This window comes from Filicampus tigris, chromosome 2 (genome assembly GCF_054856515.1).
Source record: "Filicampus tigris isolate MCC_2025a chromosome 2, RoL_Ftig_1.0, whole genome shotgun sequence".
NCBI lineage: Eukaryota > Metazoa > Chordata > Actinopteri > Syngnathiformes > Syngnathidae > Filicampus > Filicampus tigris.
In genome coordinates, this window is record NC_141218.1 from 18391689 (window position 1) to 18415725 (window position 24037).

The following is a 24037-nucleotide window of genomic DNA, read 5'->3' on the forward strand; positions in this document are numbered from 1 at the left end:
TTGGTTGCCAGCACACAAAGACAAACATCCGCACTCACAATCACACCTAGGGGCAATTTAGAGAGTCCAATCAACTTACCATGCATGTTTTTGGAATGTGGGAGGAAACCGGAGTACCCGGAGAAAACCCACGCAGGCACGGGGGGAACATGCAAACTCCACACAGGGAGGCCGGAGCCGGGATCGAACCCACGACCTCTGAACTGTGAGGCGGACGTGCTAACCAGTCGACCACCGTGCCGCCGTCTTCGAAAACAATTACAAATTAATGTAAGTGGATGCCGCTGCTGCTTGTAGAAAGACTTTGCTATTAGCAATAAAAGAAAAGAATGTATATAAAACAAAAAGATCTTTTTTTATTGCTGTTTTGTTTACAACCACTGCATTGTGCAAACAGACTGGAATTTGAAAGATAAAAAACATAACAATGAATTATTAATTTATGCTAATGACCAGAACTGACGTTAGTTACAAACTTTAAAGACGAAGTCAAGTTAAAAAAAACTCTTCATACAATAATATGTTCGGGGCGGCCATTTTGCCTTGCACTGTCACTTGCTGTCAGCTGAAAATGACATCAGTGCTTCAGAGCTCAGGTAACGCCCAATCACGGCTCACCTGTTTTCTGGGTGATCATGTGACATTCACATGCTGAGTAATTTTCAGTGTATGTTACAGTTAACAGAGAAGGTAGAAAATCTTACCAATCTTGTTGAGCTCATGCAACAGTCCATTTATTCCCAAAAGTCTAGACAAAATAAATAAAACATACACCAGTGTCATCCCACTCAGTGGGCATCACACATACAACATGTTGTAAAGACATTTTTGACCTGACTTCCTCTCAAAGCAGGGAAAGAAAATAATAAGAAATAAAACTGTCTACAGACTGTCTACTGCCAAAAGATGACCAGAATGTGCACTATAGCAACAACAGCAGTTGGCCAACATTTTGTGGAAACATGGTTTGATATTAAAACAATTCGTTTCTCATTCTCAGCATCAATATATTCATTGTAAAACGTTGAAATTAAATCTAAAACATTTTTCCCCTCCCCTCCCACACTACAAAAGAAAGAATCTATTTTCATTGGAGGTCCAGTGACATCAATTCATAAATAATCAATTCATACACAAGGAGTTGGTGTGATTGGCTTTAATAAGCTTGCGTGTGTGTGCGCACACACACTGCAATCCTACGATTGATCCACTAAAGTACAGATGAGTGCATGCTGATGCTGATGATGACAAAGACCATAATGGTGACTTCTCTATTCCAAAGATCAAATATGAGAAGGAAAAGCAGAAAAAAAATGGCAACTTGCAGATGGCGTAACAAACAAAACAAAAAAAAGTAATCCACTCCTTATGAATCATCTTCCCGCTGCTGGAGGTCTTCATCTGCCTACAATGAGGAAGAGGGGGAGGGGGGGGGGGGATAGCTGCACTCACAGTTCACTCATCAAGGGGGTCTCTGTGGGTTCTGCAAATCAGAGATTAAGATTTGTAAAACAAGGGAAATTGAGCATTGGATATCAGGATTGAGATTATTTGTAATAGTACATTGCATACGTGATATGCAACCATCACATTAGTAAACAGTGCAAAAACACAGCATTCTTTCACTAACTTTGATTTTCTGTGCATATTTATTTATTTGTTTGTGTTTATATACAAGTGTATCATAAAAATTGCATTTGCGTGATAGTGAATATGTAACATTGGCAACTAGTGACATTGGCATGTTAGTGTTGATTCCGATTTGATAAGATGATAAGGCCATTTGAAATACGGTTATGGGTCAGATATTGGCAGGTACCGTAAATTATTCCTGTCAGACGGAGCTTTAAACTTGAAGCATTTATCTCCTCCTCATTAGGGAGTTTGGCCATTAGCTTAGCCTCTATTTAGCTAAATCTGCTCTGCTTCATTAATAATAAACATGCTAACTCTCTGCTTTATTCTATTTAAAAAATAAAATAAAAACAGACCATTTAAAATCTTTTGTTTATATGGAGCTAATGAAGCAGACAGTGGTTTCCTGGAGTCTCCACTTGTTGCCAGGCAACGGCGCAGTACAATGTGAGAGAAAATCCGTCCTGCTTTCACTGTTAACTGCTGTGTTTGTCTGCAAACAGATACACGAATCATAAAGCTCTTGACCACATGTTGGTTTCCAGCAGAAGGGATTTGATGAATTTATTTTTTATGTCAGGAAAAGCTGATTCTGCTGTGCTTCAACCGGGGACAGACACAAAGGTCTCAGCTTTTTTGACTTGACTTTTGTCATACAACATTATTATTGGTTTATTAGTTCAGTTGTTGAAGTGTTAATCCTACTGTACAATGGATTATAAAAAGTCTACACACCCAGTCAATTATAATCAGAAGGCTGAACATTTTCTTTGAACTGTTCATAATTTCATCCACCTTGTTCAAATACCCAGGTCCAGTTGAAAAAACAAAACAAAATCTCCTACACACGTCGAAAACGTGTTGTCATCCAAAGAACCAAGGTTGAACATTTTGGCCACACTAACAGCTAAACGAAATCAACCCAAACATATTTTTTTCAAGAATATGTTCCATGAAGGCCCACTAGTTGAAACAGGGCATTCTGGTTAGTATTGCTTTGGTGGAATATGAGTTAAGCAGCTAAATCCACCCCTTTATAGCCATCTCAGGGGGCGGCCATTTGAAAAAAGAAAATGACATCACAACTGCTCAGGGCTCAGGCAATGACCAATCACGGCTCAGCTTCAGAAAACAGGTGAGCTGTGATTGGTCGTTACCTGAGCCCTGAGCAGTTGTGATGTCATTGTGAAGTGACTGAGATGGCTAAAAACAGGTGGATTAACTCTTATTCCACAAACGCAATATTTATCAGAATGCCTTGTTTCAACTAGTGGGCCTGCATTGAACATATTCTTGAAAAAAAAAAAAAAAGTTTGGGTTGACTTCCTCTGCATGGAGGGAATTATGAACAGTTCAAAATACCAGTCGGTGTTAGCACAAACGGTTCAGGCTTCTGCTACAAACGTCAGGAAAAGGCAACTAGAACAGCTGAACTAGATTTGGGGTTAACCAGAAGCACTTTCAGTGCACAGGTGTGCGATGACTCCCGTGAAGGGATAAATGTGAACACAGCCACATCCCCAGTCATAAAACAGTGTTATCTTGGTCTATTTTTCTACCTCACAAAAACCTGACGTTTGAACAAGGGTGTGCAGACTTTTTATATCCACTGCATATGGAACACACGGTATGATGATGTGTCTCCCACACTGCATGCATATTAATGATGCAGTGAGCGATCTAACCCCAGAGGCAGCTCTCTGTTGGCTGCATTGACTATGTGGCCACGGGGAAGAAAAAAAAGTTTTGTCTTTAATGTAAAATTGAACACGCCTGCTTTGATTTCTGTGCCAGTCGTGCTTCAATGAATTGGTCTTTAACCGGACTGGCTGTCGTGTTTTTTTCTGCAGAATTTGTGAAGACTTCTTGGCGTTTGTCCTGTTCTGCTCCCGCTGATACTCTGTTTTAATCCCTGAACATGATTGGAGTGTTTTACAACTTGCCCTTTATTATTATTACTATTATTGTTATTATTAAAAAGAGGTTGCGAACGTACACAAATCTGTACTTGAACAAAATCCTCTGGTAAAAGCAGAAGTGGTGATTTCACTCCTTTACTTAAGTACAAACTCTGAAATATACTGTCACCTTAACTGACAAATACATGCAACACTCATTTGGATAACTTGACACAACTAAAACCGCACAGAAAATAGTTTCCCTCTTTTATTAACTTGCGTAGTGTGCCCTGAAAAAAAAATCCCTAGACACTGCTTTGTCGAGTGATCTCCAAATAAAAACAAACCCATTACGAAAACTCCCAAAACTATTATAACGCAGTCAAGTAATTGTTATAATAAACCAGTGTAGCTGTGATTAGTAGACACCCCAAAAACAATTTGCGCTGCAGAAATATGACATGCTCATCTGAGGTTAATGGCCAAGTCCAAACAGATTGCGTCTGAGCTACACATGCTGATACATGAATTTAATACCTGAATCGAATGTGCTGTTAAGACTCAGCGGGCTACATAATAAAAAAAGGAAACGCGTACAAAGTGAAATCTTACTGACAGTGACAATCAAACCCTTCACATTATGCTAATTCAACTGGCTGATGTGTATTTTAATTAACAGGTCTTGCCTGTCTTTTAGTCATCAGTGAAAAGAACAATCAGTGTGATGCTTGAATGTTTGTCTTGTACTATTGGTCTAATTTTGTGCTTGCACTCTAGTTTGGGGCAAAATTACTTGCAAATGAGTGTGCATAAGGATTGTTTTCATAATAATGTTTTTTAATGGTGGAATGTTCTGGACATGCAATTAGCACATGAGGGAGAAAGACTGATATTCATCACACCGTTGTGTTTGTGTGTGCCTGTGTGTGCGTGCATGCGCGCACGCGTACGTGTGTGACAGAATTGACACCTTAACAAGGAAATGTTTGTGTGTCTTTGGAGCTGTGTTGTGCAGTGCTGCAGTCAACAATCTGCCACGGCAAAGTCACCCTTGGTTGTATTTACCTACGTAACACTATATTCGTTTTGTAGAATTTGATGAAAAAAATTCGCTGTAATTAGTCATATATTGCCCTTTTTATCTTTTTCAATTCATGCATTTTATTCATTTATTTATGTATTTATTTATTTATTTATTTATTTAATTGTCTCAAGAAATTAGAAGTTGGCAAAAAAAAAAACGTGCAGCACAGGATTACTTGTTTAAAAAAAACAAACAAAAACAAATTCACATTTAATGAAATATGCACACTAGTGTGCACGTGTGTATACATGTGCATCCTCAAGACTTTAAAAAAGATTTGATAAAAAAGTAAGGTACAGAAAACTGTAGACCACCAACATTATTATAGTTAATGAAAACATACGAAATGACTAAAACTATAATATTGAAAAAAAAAAAACATATTCTTTAACAAAATATTTTTGTTAAAAAAAGCATTGCAATTTGCTGAAAACAGATTTTGGGGGAACATCAGGACTTGAACTTAGTTGTCATTTTTTCCCTTTTGTTGTGCATTTAAGAACACGACTAATTTTATAAAAGTATGGTCTTTCGCTAACTACTTTACGACTAATGCAGTACTAGAGTATCATGGAGTATCATCAGAGTATGTGTGCGTGCGTTTGTGTACACATACCAACGGGAAAGTAGAGGGGGAGATTCTGCAGATACAACTCCTGGTCTTTTGGCAAAAACACACAGAAGATGACTCTGTCCAGCTGACACAGACACACACACAAACACACACACACAAATGATTTTAAATCATATGACGACATTGGTCAAATGAGTGCAGCGACGAGAAATCATCATGCTCTTGAGCTGTTCTTAAGATAGTGTTATCTTTACATGAGCTTGTATGGATTTACTGTACTTCTTGTTTATGTCATCTATCAATGCTGTGCTTTGGCGCTGTCTTTCCATGAAAATTACTACAGCACAAAAATGCTTACAGCGCTATTATCCCCTTTAGCTATTTCTCAGCTCCTGACCGTGCATTATCACCACCATAATATCTGAACATACTTTAGGATTGTTTCTTGGGTTGTGGGCGAGGGAGTGTGATTTATAGTTAGGCTGCTGAGTGTTGCTTTCTGCCCGGTGTGGGAGTTCAAGTCAGTGCAGCAGCCTTGGAGCACACAACACATGTTTTTTTTTTTTTTTTTTTTAATACTCGTGGCTAGCAGTGCAATGACCAGTTTGTACCAGAACTTGAAGAGCGTCACCTCGTGGGCTAAAGTTCAAACTCTTAGAATAGCAAAACAGCCTCTAATGAAATGTGTGCACCTACAAAATTCAAGCATGAAATATGGAAATAAACTCCCTCTCATCATTGCGCCGCTCTTTCTTTGTTTTAATCAGTGTATTTTTTTAATATTTATATTTACATCCTTTACCCTCATGAAAATATAAAAGGACGATAACCATGAAATATGTGAAATTAAAAACAATAAGTTGTGACGAATATGTAGATGGAGATGACTATTTTTTTCCGGAGGCTGAATTATTGACCATAACTCACTCAGCGGACTAATCCAAATTCAGATCTTTATCCATTATTATGATTAACTTTTATTTCAGTGATTGCCAACCACTGTGCTGTGAGAAATCGTGAGGTCTGGAGTGGGAAATTAACCAATTTGTACTCACCTGTTGCCATTCATAAAACAGAAAAGCTTTGTGCTCAACTAAACAAGTCCAATATTTTCAACACTAAGTAAGAAATGTTGTGAGCAAATTGAGACGATGTTATCATTATTTCAGTACACTGAATACTTTGTGACATTTTTGTTTGGTGGTGTGCGGTGAGATTTTTGCAATGCAAAATATTTGCCTTGTCTCAATAATGATTGGAAAACAGATTGAGCAGGCAGGACAGAGATGTTTGTTTTATTTGCATATGGTCAGCCTCTGAGTCATATTTTGAAAACACACTTTTAAACCTCTCCTGATGATGCGGGCAACCTCTGCTAAAATGGGCTGCGCCCTTTGTAGAAAAAGTTCATTAAATTCTACCCATGAAAAGAGATTCATAATCAATACTTGTTTTTTCTTTTGTGTTTTCTCAAAAAGTAAAAACAATGAATGACTTGGGCCATGATTTGATGAAGGCAGCGATATGCATTTCTTTGTCGTGAACTGTACTCTTGTGGTGTTCAACGGTGTCAATTATTTTACACTTAAATTGCAAATGCTGATAAACATGTTACTTAAAGCAATGGCTGTACAGTATTTAAACATTTTATTGCCACTACAGTGTCGTTCACGCCCGCACTACCTCGTGGACAATAACAATTGTTATTTATGGAATTTTACAGTATACAGGCAAGTCTGAATTTGCTGTATGCTCTGTTCATACTTACCGTTAATTTTAGGCTAATTTTCATTAGCCCATTTATGACGTGTCACGTTATGTGTTAGCATTAAGCTAGTGGACTTTCTGTAGATGAAATTGTATAGTTTGGTTGAGCATTTTAGCGTTTGAATATATAGTGTTTAACTGTCTTTTATGCGCAATTTTTACAGTAAACTAATTGGGAGGAACAAATGAAGAAAGCATGCTTTGTATCTTATTTGAAGATCAAACAGAGTGAGAATAGGTATCAAAGCGGAAATCAACCCAAGCATAATTTTTTCACGAATATGTTTTATGCAGGCCCACTAGTTGAAACACGGCATTCTGATTAATATTGCGTTTGTGGAATATGAGTTAAGCAGCAAAATCCACCCCCTTTTGGCCACCTCAGGGGGGCGGCCATTTTGTCACTTCTGTCGACTAAATATGACATCGCAGTTGCTCAGGGCTCAAATAACGACCAATCATAAATCAGCTTCAAAAAACAGGTGGGCTGTGATTGGTCGTTAAATGAAGCCCTGAGTAGTTGTGGTTTCATTTTCAGTCGACAGAAATGACAAAATGGCCGCCCCCAGAGACGGCTAAAAACGAGTGGATTAACTCTTATTCCACAAACTCAATATTTATCACAATGCCTTGTTTCAACTAGTAGGCTTGCAAAGAACATATTCTTCTATATTATTCTAGACTTCTGCTTTAAGGAATACTAAAGAATACTATGTGTGTTTTGCTATGTTTCCGTGTGCTGCCGTGAAACGGGTGCAGTGTGCAGTTTAGCGCTGACCCACGCAGCGCACGCAGCTTTAGTCACAGAGGGAGACCCTGGGGACGTTTGAGCTAACAATAACCTCGTCAACAGCCTCTCTGGGAGGTGTAAAGAGGGGTGGGAGGAGTCGGGGCGGAAGAAGGGAGGTCCCGTTTAACGAGCGACTGCATCAGTCGCGCATCATTTGGTCTTTTCTCTTCTCCGGCAAGCAAGCATGCGCGTGTCAGTGTCGGACACGTCTCAGTCCCGCAAGGAGCCAATTAAAAGGCCGACGCGGCCCCGAGCACGAGGGCGTGTCAGTTTTACCGATACACCTTCTCCTCTGTCTCAACACGATGCAAAAACAACAGCCATGATAGGAATAATACCTGGAGGAAATGGTGGGGAAAATTGCCAATCATGCCCGCACACTTGTACGTGCAAATACACACACCTTGTCGTGGTGTTCTTCCAGATACTCCCTTATGGTTGCCAAGGCCTCATGCACAGCCTGCTCAGGTGGATACCCTGCAACATCAAAGGATATGACCGTAGTTTGCTTAGAGAAGGCGCGGTGACAGATGTGTGTGCGTGCGCGTGTATCCGGGGTGAGCTTGTCACCAGCACAGCCTGATTGCGACCGGCTTCTGTTTTGCACAGGTGTGACACTCTCGCCTCAGCGTTACGTCACCTATTCCACCGAGATCGGCTTGTTGTTACACGGTGTGCTTCGTCAATTTGAATGTTGGCAAGTGAGAATGTGCAAATGTATCAAGTTGATTGTTGCTGCCCAAACACACAGAACATCATAATGAACCCAAATAGGAAAGCAGAGGGAGAAAACTGTGCAAACATACATGAAATGCATGTCAATTACACAGAGACAGATGTCAAGTAATATGCCAAAGTGGGCCCGCTATAAAGCTTGGAATAAATCGCATGATTGCTTGTGCTGTCCTGCAATGCACAAGACAATTATTAGTCTATCTATCTATCTATCTATCTATCTATCTATCTATCTATCTATCTATCTATCTATCTATCTATCTATCTATCTATCTATCTATCTATCTATCTATCTATCTATCTATCTATCTATCTATCTATCTATCTATCTATCTATCTATCAAGAGCAGGGGTGTCAAACTCATTTTTGTTGTGGGCTGGCCACATTGTAGTGAAACCACATAAATGTTTACATAAATGTTGCCATTATACACACCAATTGGTGGATAACTCATTTTAAAATCAGGAGTAAATCAATAATCATTGTTCAACTTACTGTAAAAAGGGGTTTGGGAACAAAAAAATGCTAAAAAATATCTGAGAAAACTCATGGAAGTTGTTGCACAAGATTTACCTTTGCAGGCCACATAAAAATGATGTGGTGGGCCGGATTTGGCCCACGGGCCCGAGTTTGACACCCGTGATCTAGAGTGTCCACTGTATTGTAAAATCAATGCCTCTCCTTATTACTGGATCTTTGTAAAGCCATATTTTTTCTTCCAGTCCCTCTATTTGAACAGAATCACCAGTATTTGCAGGTGCACCTAATCTCGTTATCTGTGAGTGAAATATCTGATCTTTGAGTTATTTTCAAGGAATATAACAGTTATTGCCAACACATTTCTCATGTTAATTACTTGGTGTGCTTTCTAGCAATCGAACACAGGCTAAGCGCCAAACTACCCCCTGGGACTTTCTCAGCGCTGTTCTTAACACCCTCTCTGCGAGAGTGATGGAGGATTACAGTCAATCTGACACCATCAGCGAACTAATCTTCCTTAATCTGCTGCTCCCAATACAAGGCCTTAATCTGGGAATCGCCTCTGGATGGGACGAGATGATGTGAACAGAGCCGCTGGGTGACTCAGGGAAGAAGCGCGACATAGAAAACAGTTACTCTAGTTCAGGGGTGCCCATTACGTCGATTGCGATCCACCGGTCGATCGCAAAGGCATCGTGGGTAGATCGCCAGCCTATCATTCGTCCTCACTACTGTATTGCTACGTTCATGCTACGTTCACACCAACTGCGTTGGGAGCGTTTCTGGTGACGTGGTTGCGTGCGGGGCGGCGCGAATGACGCGTTTGGAGCGGTGGGACGCGGAGCGAAGCACCGGAAATCCGCCCATTCGCTGCGTATAAAACAAGTCAAGTTTGTTCGCCATTTTGCCGCGCGGCAACCAATCAGCATCGGGCATCCTACGTCACACACAGCCACACAGCCTCATGTTCACTCGGCGGCTTTTTTTTTTTTTTTTTTTACAGTTCTTGAACTTTACCAAGACAGCAATATTGATAGCATTAGCATAGTGTGCAAAAAAGTTGACTTGTTTTAAACGCGCTGAATGCAGCCAATGGGCGGATTGTTGCTGGCTATCAGCAGCTTTCTGTCCGGACTATGCGTCCCTGGCTGAGTCCGTTCAGTGCAAGTGATCAGAGTAAGGTAATTACAAAACATTTTTTATTTTGTATTGTGCTATGTAGGTTGATGCAGTCATGCAAGGTACACCAGCATATACGGTACATATAAAAATAATTCTCAATATATTTATAAATAATGTGTTTTGCATTTTTAGTAGGTGGTAGATCATTTTGACTCGGTCATGTCATAAGTAGCTCTCAGGCTGAAAAAGTGTGGGCACCCCTGCTCTAGTTGTTGTCTTCAGATATCTAGCAGGGAATTATAAAACGCACACTGACCGTAGATTCCAGTGGAGATGCACGGGAAGGCCTGCACAATAAAAAAAGACAGTCATGGTCAAGAACAGTGGTCAACAAAATGTTACTACATTTTTAAATCAGAGTTAAAAGTAAACCTTGCAGGATCAATTTTTGCGTTCATTACGAATCTCCCAAGCACATCAGGTTTTCATAAATATAGTAGAATAAGAACAACATGTAATATAATAATATATTTAGTAATATTTTTAATTAACGAGTAGTTTCAGCCACAGGTGGATTTTTTTTTTGAAACGTCACAACTAAAAATGACAATTTATGATAAAATCCATATTGCGCAAGCTTTTATACGTTAAACTTAATAAGGAAAAAACTGAAAATATTTTAAAAACCTGATGTGCTAGGAAAAAAATTCAAGACTTTTGAAATCAGTGTCAAAAAATATTTAGGGAGACATGACACATAAAGCCATCTCTGATTAAAATTTGCTCTTGACCAGTGTAATCATTCCCTAGTGCACGGGTGGGCAGCTGGCATTTTGTTTGCTTCGGACCCGCTGTCTGTTACACATTCATTGAAAAATGTCATGTCATGTCATGTCATCTTCCAAACCGCTTATCCTATATAGGGTCGCGGGGAGTTGCTGGAGCCTATCCCAGCCGTCAATGGGCGAAGGCAGACTACACCCCGAACTGGTCGCCAGCCAGTCGCAGGGCACACATAGACACTGTCACTGAGCGGGAATCGATCCCACGCTGCCCGCACACAACTCAGGCGTGTGTACCACTACACTATCAGCGGACATATTGAAAAATGTATTATCAAAAATCAATATATTCAGAGCACATATTTTGTCCATATTTAAAATATTTTTTTGTCATACATGTGGTTAGGAAGTGTGTGGTCCTATATGGCCCTTCGGTTGCACGGATGAAAAATTGTGGCCCCTTCCATCATTTAACTTGCCCATCAATGCTCTAGTGAAAACAATGATTGTGACAAAAAAAAATGTTCAAAATAATTGGAATTGGAGGAAGAAAACAATAGGAAGTGCCAGTGATGGAAAAGTCTGTGTGGAGAGCATCTTCACACACACAAAAAAAGCTGTTCATTTGTTATGTTATTTTAATAAATACCAAATCAAATGAATGCCTCCCTCCTGTAGGCACTTTCATTATTTTTCACGCAATTGAACATTGAAGCACAGGAAGATGGATGGTCTCACTTGTGCTTCCTATTATAAACATTCCCTCCTCCTTTCTTTGCAGTGTCACCTCCATGCTAAATATACTGCGTCTTGTGTGGCTGCGTCCTCCCGGTTCTCCGTGTTTGGATGCAAACGACAGCTGTCAGAAATGTTTGTTTCGCTTGAGGGCTCATAATACTGCACATCCCCGACACAGCTGGAGGACTGTGATTAGCGGGGCCTCGTTCAATTAGCTATGTTTACAAGCGGCCGAGCATGTATGCGCAGACTTTCCTGTCAATCCCTTTGCGACTCTGCTGGTCCATTTTATTTTACACAAGGAAGAAATATCTCGGTCCAAGAAAGCCATAAGAAGCATATAAGTTAGACACTGTAAATGTGCATTCAAAAGCTTACTCACAACCTAATTACACAAAAAAATAAACTAGTAATAAAGATCAACAATGCTATTTATTATGAATAAAACCCGAAATATAATACACTTGCTCTTATTTTTAGCATACTCATTATAACCCCTCAAGAGAAAAGATACTATAATCTAGTGATAGTGTTGTCTTTCTTCCGCCTAGCGTAGCGAATGTGCCACAAAAGATAGCTTCGCCTCCAAAGCTGTTTGTGGTGGGCTTATTTTGCGATGTGTTTGTGTTTGTGATTATTTTCTAGATCTGGGTTTCATCGTGACCTGAAATTCACAAAAATCTGCGACAATATGCCGGCGTCACGTAACCGACCTGCGGATGGGGTGATAAGAGGAAGACTGGCTGTCTTTATGTCACATCTGCCTGTGAATAGTCATCCTTTGATGTCACTGGAATGCTCATGGAAAGAAGCCTTTTAATTGAGGACGGATGGAACAAGCGGAAAGTTGCGGCAAATTTCAAGCTAAAGATAGATTAAAACGGGGGGAAAAAAAGACATACATGAAATTTACTTGGATCAATGCACAAGTAAAAGGAACTATGTTGACATGATATTATCTAAAACATGCTGATCTGCCAAGATCAACTGCTTGCGGTCGCAAATGATTTTGAACCAAAATGTGTGACATCCCTCTTCATCCCCATTATCAAATTTAGAAGTTCATCAAAGAAGAAAATGTGCTAATGTGTTAAACTGACTTTAATCAATGCAAACACTCCAACAATATTGGACTTTTCCTGCTAGCTAAGCAAAATAATAGAAAAAGCAGCATCACAACACTGATTCAAAGCGTTCAATCAGATTACAGGGGGTCCGAAGAGTACCAACGGCACAAAAACTACCTTGTGTAGCATAACTTGTAAGTGTATGCTGTCATGCGGCTCCAAAGGCTTATGGACTAGACTTGTTTTTCCTACTTATTGTTTATTACTGCATTCACGTAGGTCAGCGACAGATAACGGCGTGTTGCGACGTACACAATCGGTAACATGGGAATGGAACTGGTTGTAAACTGACAACACATTTTAATCAATGTGGTGAAGCAGTAAAATGTCCACAGATGTGAATGTGAATGGTTGTTTGTCTATAATGTCTATCATATGATGACTGGCGACTGGTCCAGGGCGTACCTTAAAGAGGAAGTCAACACAAACATATATTTTTTTCAAGAATATGTTCCCAGCAGGCCCACTAGTTGAAACACGGCATTCTGATTAATTTTACGTTTGTGGAATATGAGTTAAGCAGCAAAATGCACTCGTTTTTAGCCATGACCGGAGGTGGCCATTTTGTCTTCTGTCGACTGAAAATGACATCACAACTACTCACAACAACCAATCACGGCTGACCTGTTTTCTGAATCTGGGCCGTGATTGGTCGTTGTGAGCAGTTGTGATGTCATTTTCAGTCAACAGAACCTCAAAATGGCCGTCCCCAGAGATGGCTAAAAACGAGTGGATTAACACTTATTCCACAAATGCAATATTTATCAGAACACCTTGTTTCAACTAGTGGGCTTGCATAGAAGATATTCTTGGAAAAAACATTTTTGCGTTGACTTCCCTTTTAATGAGAGTTAGTGCTATAGAAAATAGATAGACAGATGCTGCAAGATGCGACTCCACACTGACAGAATTCTTACCGATGAATAAATACTCGACCGTTATGCCTATCTATAGCTGTGATGGTTATCAATTCATTTTTTGGCTGGTATTTCGACACAGTTTAAGTGAACTGGAATTTTTCCAATCTTATTGTGTCTGACTCTGGAGTCTGCTGTCATCTTCATTTTCACATCAGTATTTTTCTGCAACTGTGACACCTCATTCTGTCGCCAAGCCCCCCCGTCTCGAGTGTTTCATAAAACCGTCACACAAGTCAGCAGTGCCCTACTCCAGCTTCTCGCTCAGCATATCTCAGTTGGAGTCCAACGCGAGGAATCTGTCCAGACACCTTCTTCTTATCGACTTTTTTTTTTTTTTGTATCTGCATTCTTCGGCACTGCTCCTATTCCTGCACCTTTTCATTTTCTCACAACACCAACGCTCACTCGTCCAAACAATCGACACATTTTCTTTCATCTCACCACCGAGCGTGCGTTGTTCTCCGTCGCCTTCCTCAGGCTATTGATGTAGCATGACCTCAGAGCGCTCTTCTCCGCTTCCCCGACGCTGCCTTGCACTATCGGGCCCACTGTGTGGATCACATCTACACACACGTGACAACCACATAAAAAAAACAAAAACATGGCAGTTATATAGTACCTACACGCTAAAAACAGCTGAGCCATAAATAACCCAATTATGAGTCAAAAGGGGTTCGAACAATACTCGGGTCAATTTGACCCAACTTACTGGGTTGTTCTGTACAAAATAACCCCTAAAAATGGGTAGTTTTGTACAAAACCACCTAAAAATGAATGGGTTGTTTTGTACAAAATGACACAGAAAGTTGGGTGAAATTGAGCCAAGCAAAAACCTTTTTTCAACCCAACTGTTGTGTATATGGTGAAAAAAATAACCCAAATTGGGCCAATAAGGGACCAACCCAACTTCTTGGGTGATTTATTTAACCCAAAAAGTTGGGTCAAATGAACCCACTTTGGGTCAAAGAGTGACTGACCAAACCTATTCGATTATTTTTTTTTCATCCAAAAAGTTAAGTCGAATAAATTTTGTACAAATAAACTTTTTTTCACCCCAATGATACGTTTCATTTATTGCAAATTATTTTACAAGAGTCAGAAATACTGAAAACACTTTAACATGAATGAATTGTTGTCCTAAGTGGCGTTGCAGCTAAGCAAGGCTATCTAAAGAAAAAAATACTCAGTGTCCACAGTAAAGAATTTTGTTGAAAAGAAACAATTACTATGATCAGTCTGTGAATGCGGCCTTTTGTAATTTAGCTCATTGTAGCGCTAGGTCTTCTTCATTGCTGGTTGAAACCTTCTGATGTAGTCTCTCACGGTCTTTGCACATTGATCATTTTAAAGATTCAAAAATAATAAATTAAATCAAAGTACGGACAAAATTGGATGTTCTTGATGTGAGACGTGGGGAGAGAAGACTGACATCTTTTATACTTTCTCATGTTGTGTGCCATTCTTCATTTTGAAGGTTTGGTCTACAGCAGGAGTACTCAAATACAAATATTAAGCGGCAGAAAGATTTTTTTTTGTTTCCAATTAGTTAAAGGTCCATTCATTGAGGTCGGTCAGGTAATACTCCAAACATAATGTCCTTTTCATTCAAAAATATCTATTAAAATAACATGCCATTTCCATTTTGACATAAATTGAAAGAAATAACTGATAAAAACAAAGCACGACCCCTGTCATGAATTGAAAATGAACATGTTAGGGAGGGTTTAACGGATGTAATCAGTGTTCCATCTGGTATGTATTACAGGTATAGGTAGCAGGTGAACATATATATTTCTATAACATCCTGGCAGCAAACCCAGGAAGTGTGTACTGTATTTAATTTTCACCAACACAGCAGCCTGGCAAGGTCAATTTGTATCCAAACGCAAAAAAATCAGCTGGTGGCTTTGAGCTATCAATACAATTAGCCTGCAAGCTACTAGCAAACCAAATTAGCAGTTCCAAGCTACCGTTGCTACCAGCTGCTGACCTTCAGCGCTGCATGCAGAGGATGCTTCAACATGTGACCATGTTCGTGTCGCTGTGTCTTGCTTTCGAACACGGTTTGAAGCCAATGACACAACAATGTTGGAGAAAATGAAGACAAAAATGTCATCTATTCTGTTAAACCTATATATTGTCACTGTCTTGTGAAAAACACTTATCTACAATTATGGAAACTTTTTTTTAATTTTCACAAAAATGAAAAACATGGAGATAAGTGTTTTTCACATGCCAAAATGTGGTGGACATGCTTTGCTACTTAAAAAATGCTTTCAATCCAAGAAAGGGCTTGATGCACTCTGTTTGAATAACACTCATTGTTATTAATATTATTATTATTATCATTATTATTATTATTATGCCTAACCCAAATATTTCCGTTTTGACCTAACTACTTCAGTAACCCAACTAAATTAAATCAGGATTATTCTTCGAAATGATGAAATTAAATAATTATTAGGAAATGTAAAATACAATTTGAATAACAAAGTAATACAATATAATGGCTAAAATAAATAAAGAAAATCAATAATCTGATCTTTCCACAGTAATAAATGGTTTTCTTTTTTCTTTGACAAATCAATTTATAGCGTGCTTTATTTCAACTGTTTCATGGGACAAGGTGATTAAATAAAGTGCATAAGAAGGGCATTGAAGTGAAAATATAGGAGAGCGAGACAGGACGGAAACAGGACGTGCAAGCACGGCGCACAACAGATAAATCAGCAGTCAGAATAAAGTCGCCTTTGTATGATGACGCTGCAACAATATTTAATTTGATTTCCTGTCTACGGGACGCCTTCAAAACTCATCTTGCTTGTAAATAATAAGCGAAACTTCACCCAAGTGTTTAAATGTGACAAAAACAACTGCTGGGTCAATTACAGATGAAGTAACCCGAATTGGGTGAAATAGCTCACCTAAAAGGGACTGAGACAATGCTGTCTTATTGATACCCAACACATTGGATTGAGGATTGGACCCAGCACACCGGGTCAAGATTTTGATCAAAGGGTAAAAACGACCTATATTGATGAGTGAACGATAAAAAGAAATGGGTTACCAGGTTATCAGGGTAGCTGTGGTTAAAAATAAGACTAATTTCCTTACCCACATTTTCGAAGAAGAAGAAGCAACGTTCACAGCAAGTCACTCGCACGATGCTTTATGCTTGGCATCGTTTTTACACCGCATCTCCTTCCTGACGCAACCCCACTCATTTTCCGTTGGTGGGCTGTCTGCCCCGAACCCAAATTCCTGTGTCCAAAGTCAGCAGTGCTACCCTCTGATCCATCGAAGCCGCCACCACCATTTTCAGAGAATGTTATTTTAAATTGACTTCAACTTCAGTGACCAGCAACCGTCAAAAACTCTTCCACCAGCCCAAATCCAATTTTCAACCCAATTTGCTGGGTCAAAATGATGAGCCCAACCTTGGGTAAAAGCAACCCAATCTGCTGAAAATCCACACCTACCCAGCGAGTGGGTTAGGAAAACAACCCAGCAGTTTCTAAGTGGATATCATTTTAATAAGCCAAGATGTACTTTTCTTCCTATCATTGGCTTTTGGCAGACGAATGAGGAAGCAAATATGGCCCTAATGAATACAGCCGAGGAAGAAATGAGAGATTTTCAACGATTTGGTGTTAAACTCAGATAATTAATCTCCTCTGTTGTGGCGCTGCAGACAAAATGAAGACCGAGCTATCCCCACTTCCTCATGGGTCAAATTTATCTCTGGTTAATTAAGATGGACATTTACACAGCACACTGGCCCTCACAAACACGCACACAGTTAACAAGCTGCTCTGCTGACATTGTTTAATCCAACACCCCTTAGGACCACCACGGCCGGCCAGCAAACACACTTAAGACACTTAACATGCTGATCTCATGATCTTATCTTATCAACAGACATTTGCGCTAAAACATGAACCTTGTATTCCCATGAAGCTGCTATTATTACTGCCTTGACACGCTTGTCAGTGAAATTACCGGAAAATGTATGGTGTTTTGTTTGCACCTTACATATTAATAAATACATCTCTACTGCAACACTATTATTAATGTAATTTGGAAATTAAGTGAAGTCAAGTTTGAGTAGTGGTCGACTGGTTAGCACGTCCGCCTCACAGTTCAGAGGTCGTGGGTTCGATCCCGGCTCCGGCCTCCCTGTGTGGAGTTTGCATGTTCTCCCCGTGCCTGCGTGGGTTTTCTCCGGGCACTCCGGTTTCCTCCCACATTCCAAAAACATGCATGGTAAGTTGATTGGATACTCTAAATTGCCCCTAGGTGTGAATGTGAGTGCGGATGTTTGTCTCTGTGTGCCCTGCGATTGGCTGGCAACCAGTTCAGGGTGTCCCCCGCCTACTGCCCAAAGACAGCTGGGATAGGCTCCAGCACGCCCCGCGACCCTTGTGAGGAGAAGCGGTACAGATAATGGATGGATGGATGGAAGTTTGAGTAACATTTCTTTTTTTTTTTTCTGAATCATTTTTTTCTTCAAAGAAAAACGTTGTCTGCCAAGGACAAACGTGTTTAAAGGAAATTAGATTTATTGAAATTAATATATATTTATGCATATAAACCATGATTTGTGGTGGTTATTCCCCACATATAAGCTTGCACCTGTATACTTGTATCTTTGTATACAATTTCATAAATGGAGATGCACCATCGTCCAGAATTGTCAAAAAGTGACTTTGTCAGCATGTTTCTATATTTACAGTTCATAAAAAATTGAAAATGACAATGTTAAAACCGGTGTAGAATTGCACTGTAAATCGAGCAATAATTTTAAAAGTTACACACTACAACTACACTAAGAATAAATGACTTTTACAAAAAAAAAACAATAATAATACATTTCAATGTGCAGGACTGAAAGTGACGGTAAAGGTGTTGTAGTCTTTTCACATGGCGTATTTGCCTTCTGGCTTAGTAGCAGCAGCAGACTCTCCACATGCTCCCATGCAGCCTCACTGCATGAACAAGCCATCTCTTATGTTCTCATGTTCGACGCCTCGCTGCCCCCGCCGAGATGAGACGCTTGCGCATGAAAGCGTGCGGCGAGAGAGCCGCATTTACAGGAGAGCCGGCAGACGTGGAATGAAAGAAAGTTACGGCGGTCCTTCATCAAACTGCGGCGTGATGAAGAAGAGCAGCGGTCCCCGAGAAATCACTTAGCAGGACTGGAAGCGGCCGCACACCCAGAGTTGCGAGCTTTTCATTCAAAGACATCACAGACTTGAATGTGGATATTACGCGTTAATATTCTTAGAGTGTGTCACTTGTCCAATTTTAACTCTGGCTTTGCGGGGACACGTGATCCAGAGGAACGTTTTTTTACAGTAGACGGATGACTTGCTTGACACGTAGCTGAAGCGACGCGTGTGGAAAGAGTTCCTCTTTTAATGATGCACCCGGATGCACAATAGGACGATCAATTAGACATGAAGGCCTTTATTTTAAATCGGCCTCCACTCTGAGCAATGCATACCTTTCGATATTCTGGATTTTTTGTGCTCTGTGGAAAAATGAGACTGCTTCTTGTTTTTGATGAGGCCTTTTGACCGACTCAGAGTAACAACAATGACGTGTCATGCAACAACTTTGCAGCGTGACAAAAACAATAGTGCAGGGTTCTGCAACTTTTTGTGTCCAGGGATTTCCAAGACCCTCTCATAATCCTAACATGTATTTAACGTAACTACCATTTGCTACTGTGGGAATTACGGGTATTTGTTTTAAGTAGAAGTCAACCCAAACATTTTCTTTTCAAGAATATGACCTATACAGGCCCACTAGTTGAAACACGGCATTCTGATAAATATTGCGTGTCTGGAATAAGAGTTAATCTACTTACTTTTTAGCCATCTCTGGGGGCGGCCATTTTGTCACTTCTGTCGGCTGAAAATGACATAAAAACTACTCAGGCCTCAGGTAACGACCAATCACGGCTCACCTGTTTTCTGAAACTGAGCCGTGATTGGTCGTTATCTGAGCCCTGAGCAACTGTAATGTCATTTTCAGTCGACAGAAGTGACAAAATGGCCGCCCCATCAGATGGCTAAAAATGGGTGGATTTTCCTGCTTAACTCATATTCCACAAAAGCAATATGAATCAGAATGCCATGTTTCAACTAGTGGAACATATTCTGGAAAAAAAATTGTTTGGGTTGATTTCCCCCTTTAACAATTCCACCTAAAGTGTTTTAAACGAGAAAGGTTTAAACAAATGAATTTGATTTAAATGTCGTGTTCATCCTAGGTCGCTAGCTGATGAGCGCTGCTGCTCACAACATAATTGCTAATTCTCTCACTCTGTAGTTTCCAGGCGCTTTCTACCTTTCCCAACTCCACCCAAGTAACTCAACTTCATACTCAACCAACCGTGCCAGCAACTTTGTTTTACAGCCGTCCAAGAGAACCAACTCTGTAAATGCAAAGTAAGAAGATGAAGTTGTGTGAAAAAAGGAAGAGGGAACTGTCGAACCAACCATGATCGATTAAGCCTTTCAACAAGTTTTCAATGCATGAAATAAAATTAAAATGATAATGACTGATTTGAATTGAAGAAAACTATGGATCTGTTTTTTTTTTAGAGACGTTTAGGGCCCTCAGTTTGCCTACTGGTAACTACACTCCTCTGATTTAGTCACTATATTTACAACTTTTCCAACCGCTCGAGTGACTATTTTCTAAAAAATGTGAGTTTAACTCACGCTAAGAAACAGTCGTCATGAGTGGAAACATTTTCACATTGTGTTGCAAAAGACAAGAAAGGAGCCCAATGGAAAGCAATCACAGTGTGAGTCAGTCACACTGAACATTTCCAAAGACATGGTGCTCATTTATATGTTACAAAGGCAGTTATTTTATAATGATAACATTGATTAATCAAGTTTTTGGCTCAGGGACGATTTTTTCTCTTCAAAAGTAAAAAAAAACTAAAACAAAAAAAAAAGCCTCTCAGCCTGGTAGCGTGCAATATCTACACTGAAAACATGGCGATGAAAAACAAGGAGATAGTTTACTCGACAGGGATCGATTCATCAGTCATTTGGCAATGAGCAAAAAGACTCAATTATTTCAGAAGTTTATACGGAGACACACCACAGTAAATGTCGCTAAGCACGCGACGCGCGAGGGAAAATTCCCGCTGAGAAACAGAACACACGAGCAGAAATCCTTTTCACAGTTTTACCGATGACAAGAAAGGAGCCCAGTAGGCACGGAGTCGATTGTGCTGAACATTGCCAAAGACCATTTCCACAATGCTAAAGAAGTCACTCATCAACATATGGTCTTAGCATGAAATACACTTTCAATGGCTGAAGAATATATTGGAGACTAGAAATAGCTCTCGACCGTTGCCATTCTAATTCGCTTGTTGTTGTTTTTTGTTTTTTAATTGATGGGAAAAAAATGGTTAAAATTCGAAATATGTTTTTTGGTGGGGATTTATTTTTATTTTTATGATATAACATAATTTATTGCAACTTACTTATACTCGTGTGAGAACGACTGTGTGTATGTATCAATAATGATATTTTTATGAAACTTGAAAATTACTATATTGCCCACAGTTACCATGCGAAGAAACCATATTAATACACAATATATTGCTGTACTTCAGTAATTAATATTTTGAATTTGGGAGTAATTTATTCAGTTGCCCACAAAGCGTTAAACTAATTATTGAATTATTTCTTGCAGCATTTGGTCTCTATACAGCATATATATATATATATATGTATGTATGACAGCAATTTGTGAGTCAGTTTCACTTGAGCCAAAATGTCATCTTAACAAATGCTTCTCAGAAACACGTTTCTATTCACGTCATTCATGGCTGCATCCTATCTTTCGACAGAAAGTGTAGACTTGATAACGTCTATGCTTATTTGTGTTATCAAAGGTTAATGTCTTTCTCCGAAGAGTGATTCTAATCATAAACTATTATGATGGCGTGTCGAGAATCACTGAACGATGGAAATTCAAAGAGCCATAAATTGCAATTATACATCAGCCATGATGTCTTTTGGCTTAAATTAAATTAGCGCATAGCCTAGGACTCGCTGATGAAACTAGTGCAAAATGAACCGTATTAAATGCGCAGTTTTATGTGCTGCGATGCGACATTCACTCAAACAATTATTTGTTAATAAAAACGAGGGTGATGTGGAATTAAAAGTTATTGTAAGATTTCACGGTTTATGTGCCATAAATTGTGTTCCATTGAAAATGATCGTTTTGGTCACACAATGGAGAATCAGCAGTCAGTCTTATACTAAATTACGGCGTATCAATTCATCTTCCTGGAAAATTAGGATGAGAAATTGACTGTCTCAATGAAAACAAATAAACACACTCAAAGGACTGATCGTGTTAATGTTGGATGGCTGAATGGAAATGCGCTAAATTATATTTCCAATGTGTGAATAGGAAATACTCATTAAATACGCCACAATGTCAGGCCATTTAGGGACATCCAATTGGACTACAATATAAGAGGCATATGAAAAAAAACAAAACCCCTTAATACATGATACTGTAAAGAGCAGTTTAGAAAAGTATTCATTGAACAATATAATACTGATGGGTAACTTGAAATTGTAATTTTAAATCAACAGTAAATATCATAATATATATATTATATATATATATATATATATATATATATATATATATATATATATATGTTATATATATATTTTTTTAATTAACAGCCTTTAACTAGTAAACAAAAGCTGTTTCGCAAGCAGCACATGCCAGTATGAATCAAGGCAGACATTAATTACATTGATTTGATCTCATCCCACTATTTACAGTGTTAGTTTTGTTTATGACAAAAAAAAACACGCTGGTGTAAAAGTGAGAGCATCGCGACTGGATGAGTCATTATTGTGATTCATTAGGTGCAGTTTATTTATAATTGAAATCTGGGATGACTTGTCAAGAAGCAGGCGTCGGTTAACACAAACAAATTTGTCTGCTTAATCACCGCCATCGTGCAGGAAATAACAATAAAGGAAAATGGACTCTCCGAAGACGTAAGTGGTGCAAACAGCTCTCAGGGTGTTTATTGGACGCATCGTAAATGTGAGTGCTTGCTTTCACTGACTGCTGCGGTACAGTCGAGCGGCACGTTGTGAGCGTTGGGCTAAGTCAGAGGTCGGTCCGTAAAGACCCGTCCTGTAATAGGTGAAAATGTGCTATAATGAGCAGCCAAATATGTGCTGTGTGTTTTTACCACCAACGTCTTAGGAAATACTACACCTGTCGTAGCATATATGTGTGTTTAGTAGGGGCGTAGCGGTACAGTTTAATGATCACGTTTTTATTCATCCAACCGGCTACTGTGGGCCGCAGCCGACGCGACAATACAACAGTACAACAATCGTTTCTTTCAAAATGACAACAGCTGTTTCTCTTCTTGGTTCTCCGCTCCTCCTCTCGCAAGCCGTACGATGCATTCATGAACCTCGGTAACATCACAACTCAGCAACACATAAATCCGACCACAACACAGATAACCCAATTCGTTACAATATGCTGTTGAACATTCAAAGATTTCAATGCCTAAAAAGTGTATACAATTTCATAAAGACTTTTTAAAGTTACTGTATTTTTTTCCATTATAAAAAGAGTTTTAATATAGTTAGCAATAAGTGTAACTGCTATTGTATGTATTTTTCATCACAAAAAGTGCATACATGTACTATAATGACAGCTTGTCTTTAACTTGAATACTTAGATGTGTCATAGGCTGTTGCTGCTGAGTGTTTAAAGATTTCAGTGTCTTAATTTACAAAATTAAGAGATCTTTATTGTTATTTTTTTATGCTGGTGTAATTTCTTAGAATATCACCCGAATGGTTAGCTTTTACTTATTTTTTCTCAAAAATGTACCGTTTACTTGTCATCTTTTTGATTTAAAAGAAAAAAAAATCCCTTTTTTTTTTTTTTTTTTTACCGAAAAGATACTGAACCAATGTTTCCAAGAAACCGAACCGAACCGAAATGTGATTTAGCGTACCGTTACACCCCTAGTGTTTAGACTAGCCGTTTAGAGGCGGGGCTTAATCAGATGATGTGGGATGTTGGCGAGTCTGTGTGTGAGTGTTTGTGTGTGAGCTGTGGCCGGCAGACAATTTGCAACTTTGGTTCAAATGTTTTGCCAAAACTGGAAGTAGACGCACATGATTTGCTTACGTGGACCGCATCAAATAACATGACGGGCTTGGTCTGGCCCCGGCCTTGAGCTGTTGCCGTGCGCGCGTGTTTCGCTCATCTCATCTTGTCATTCATCCGCGCGTCATCTGCTAAATGTCACTGCTACATTGTTTTAAACTCTCCTATACGAGCACATACACAC

At 39.3% G+C, this 24037-nt stretch overlaps 1 protein-coding gene across 2 annotated transcripts in view; it reads right to left on the reverse strand.

Annotated features, from left to right (window-relative positions):
• Positions 1-459: 459 nt before the first annotated feature.
• The window catches only part of macrod1 (mono-ADP ribosylhydrolase 1), a 161092-nt gene continuing 137514 nt past the window's right edge, over positions 460-24037 (reverse strand). For both annotated transcript variants that reach the window (XM_086018165.1, XM_086018155.1), the window contains 5 exons: positions 14095-14216; positions 10403-10433; positions 8152-8225; positions 5234-5315; positions 460-1483 (listed from right to left, as the gene is read on the reverse strand). In XM_086018165.1, the coding sequence (XP_085874291.1) occupies positions 1449-1483; positions 5234-5315; positions 8152-8225; positions 10403-10433; positions 14095-14216 (344 nt within the window). In that variant the 3' untranslated portion in view covers positions 460-1448. The remainder of the gene's footprint in view (positions 1484-5233; positions 5316-8151; positions 8226-10402; positions 10434-14094; positions 14217-24037) is intronic.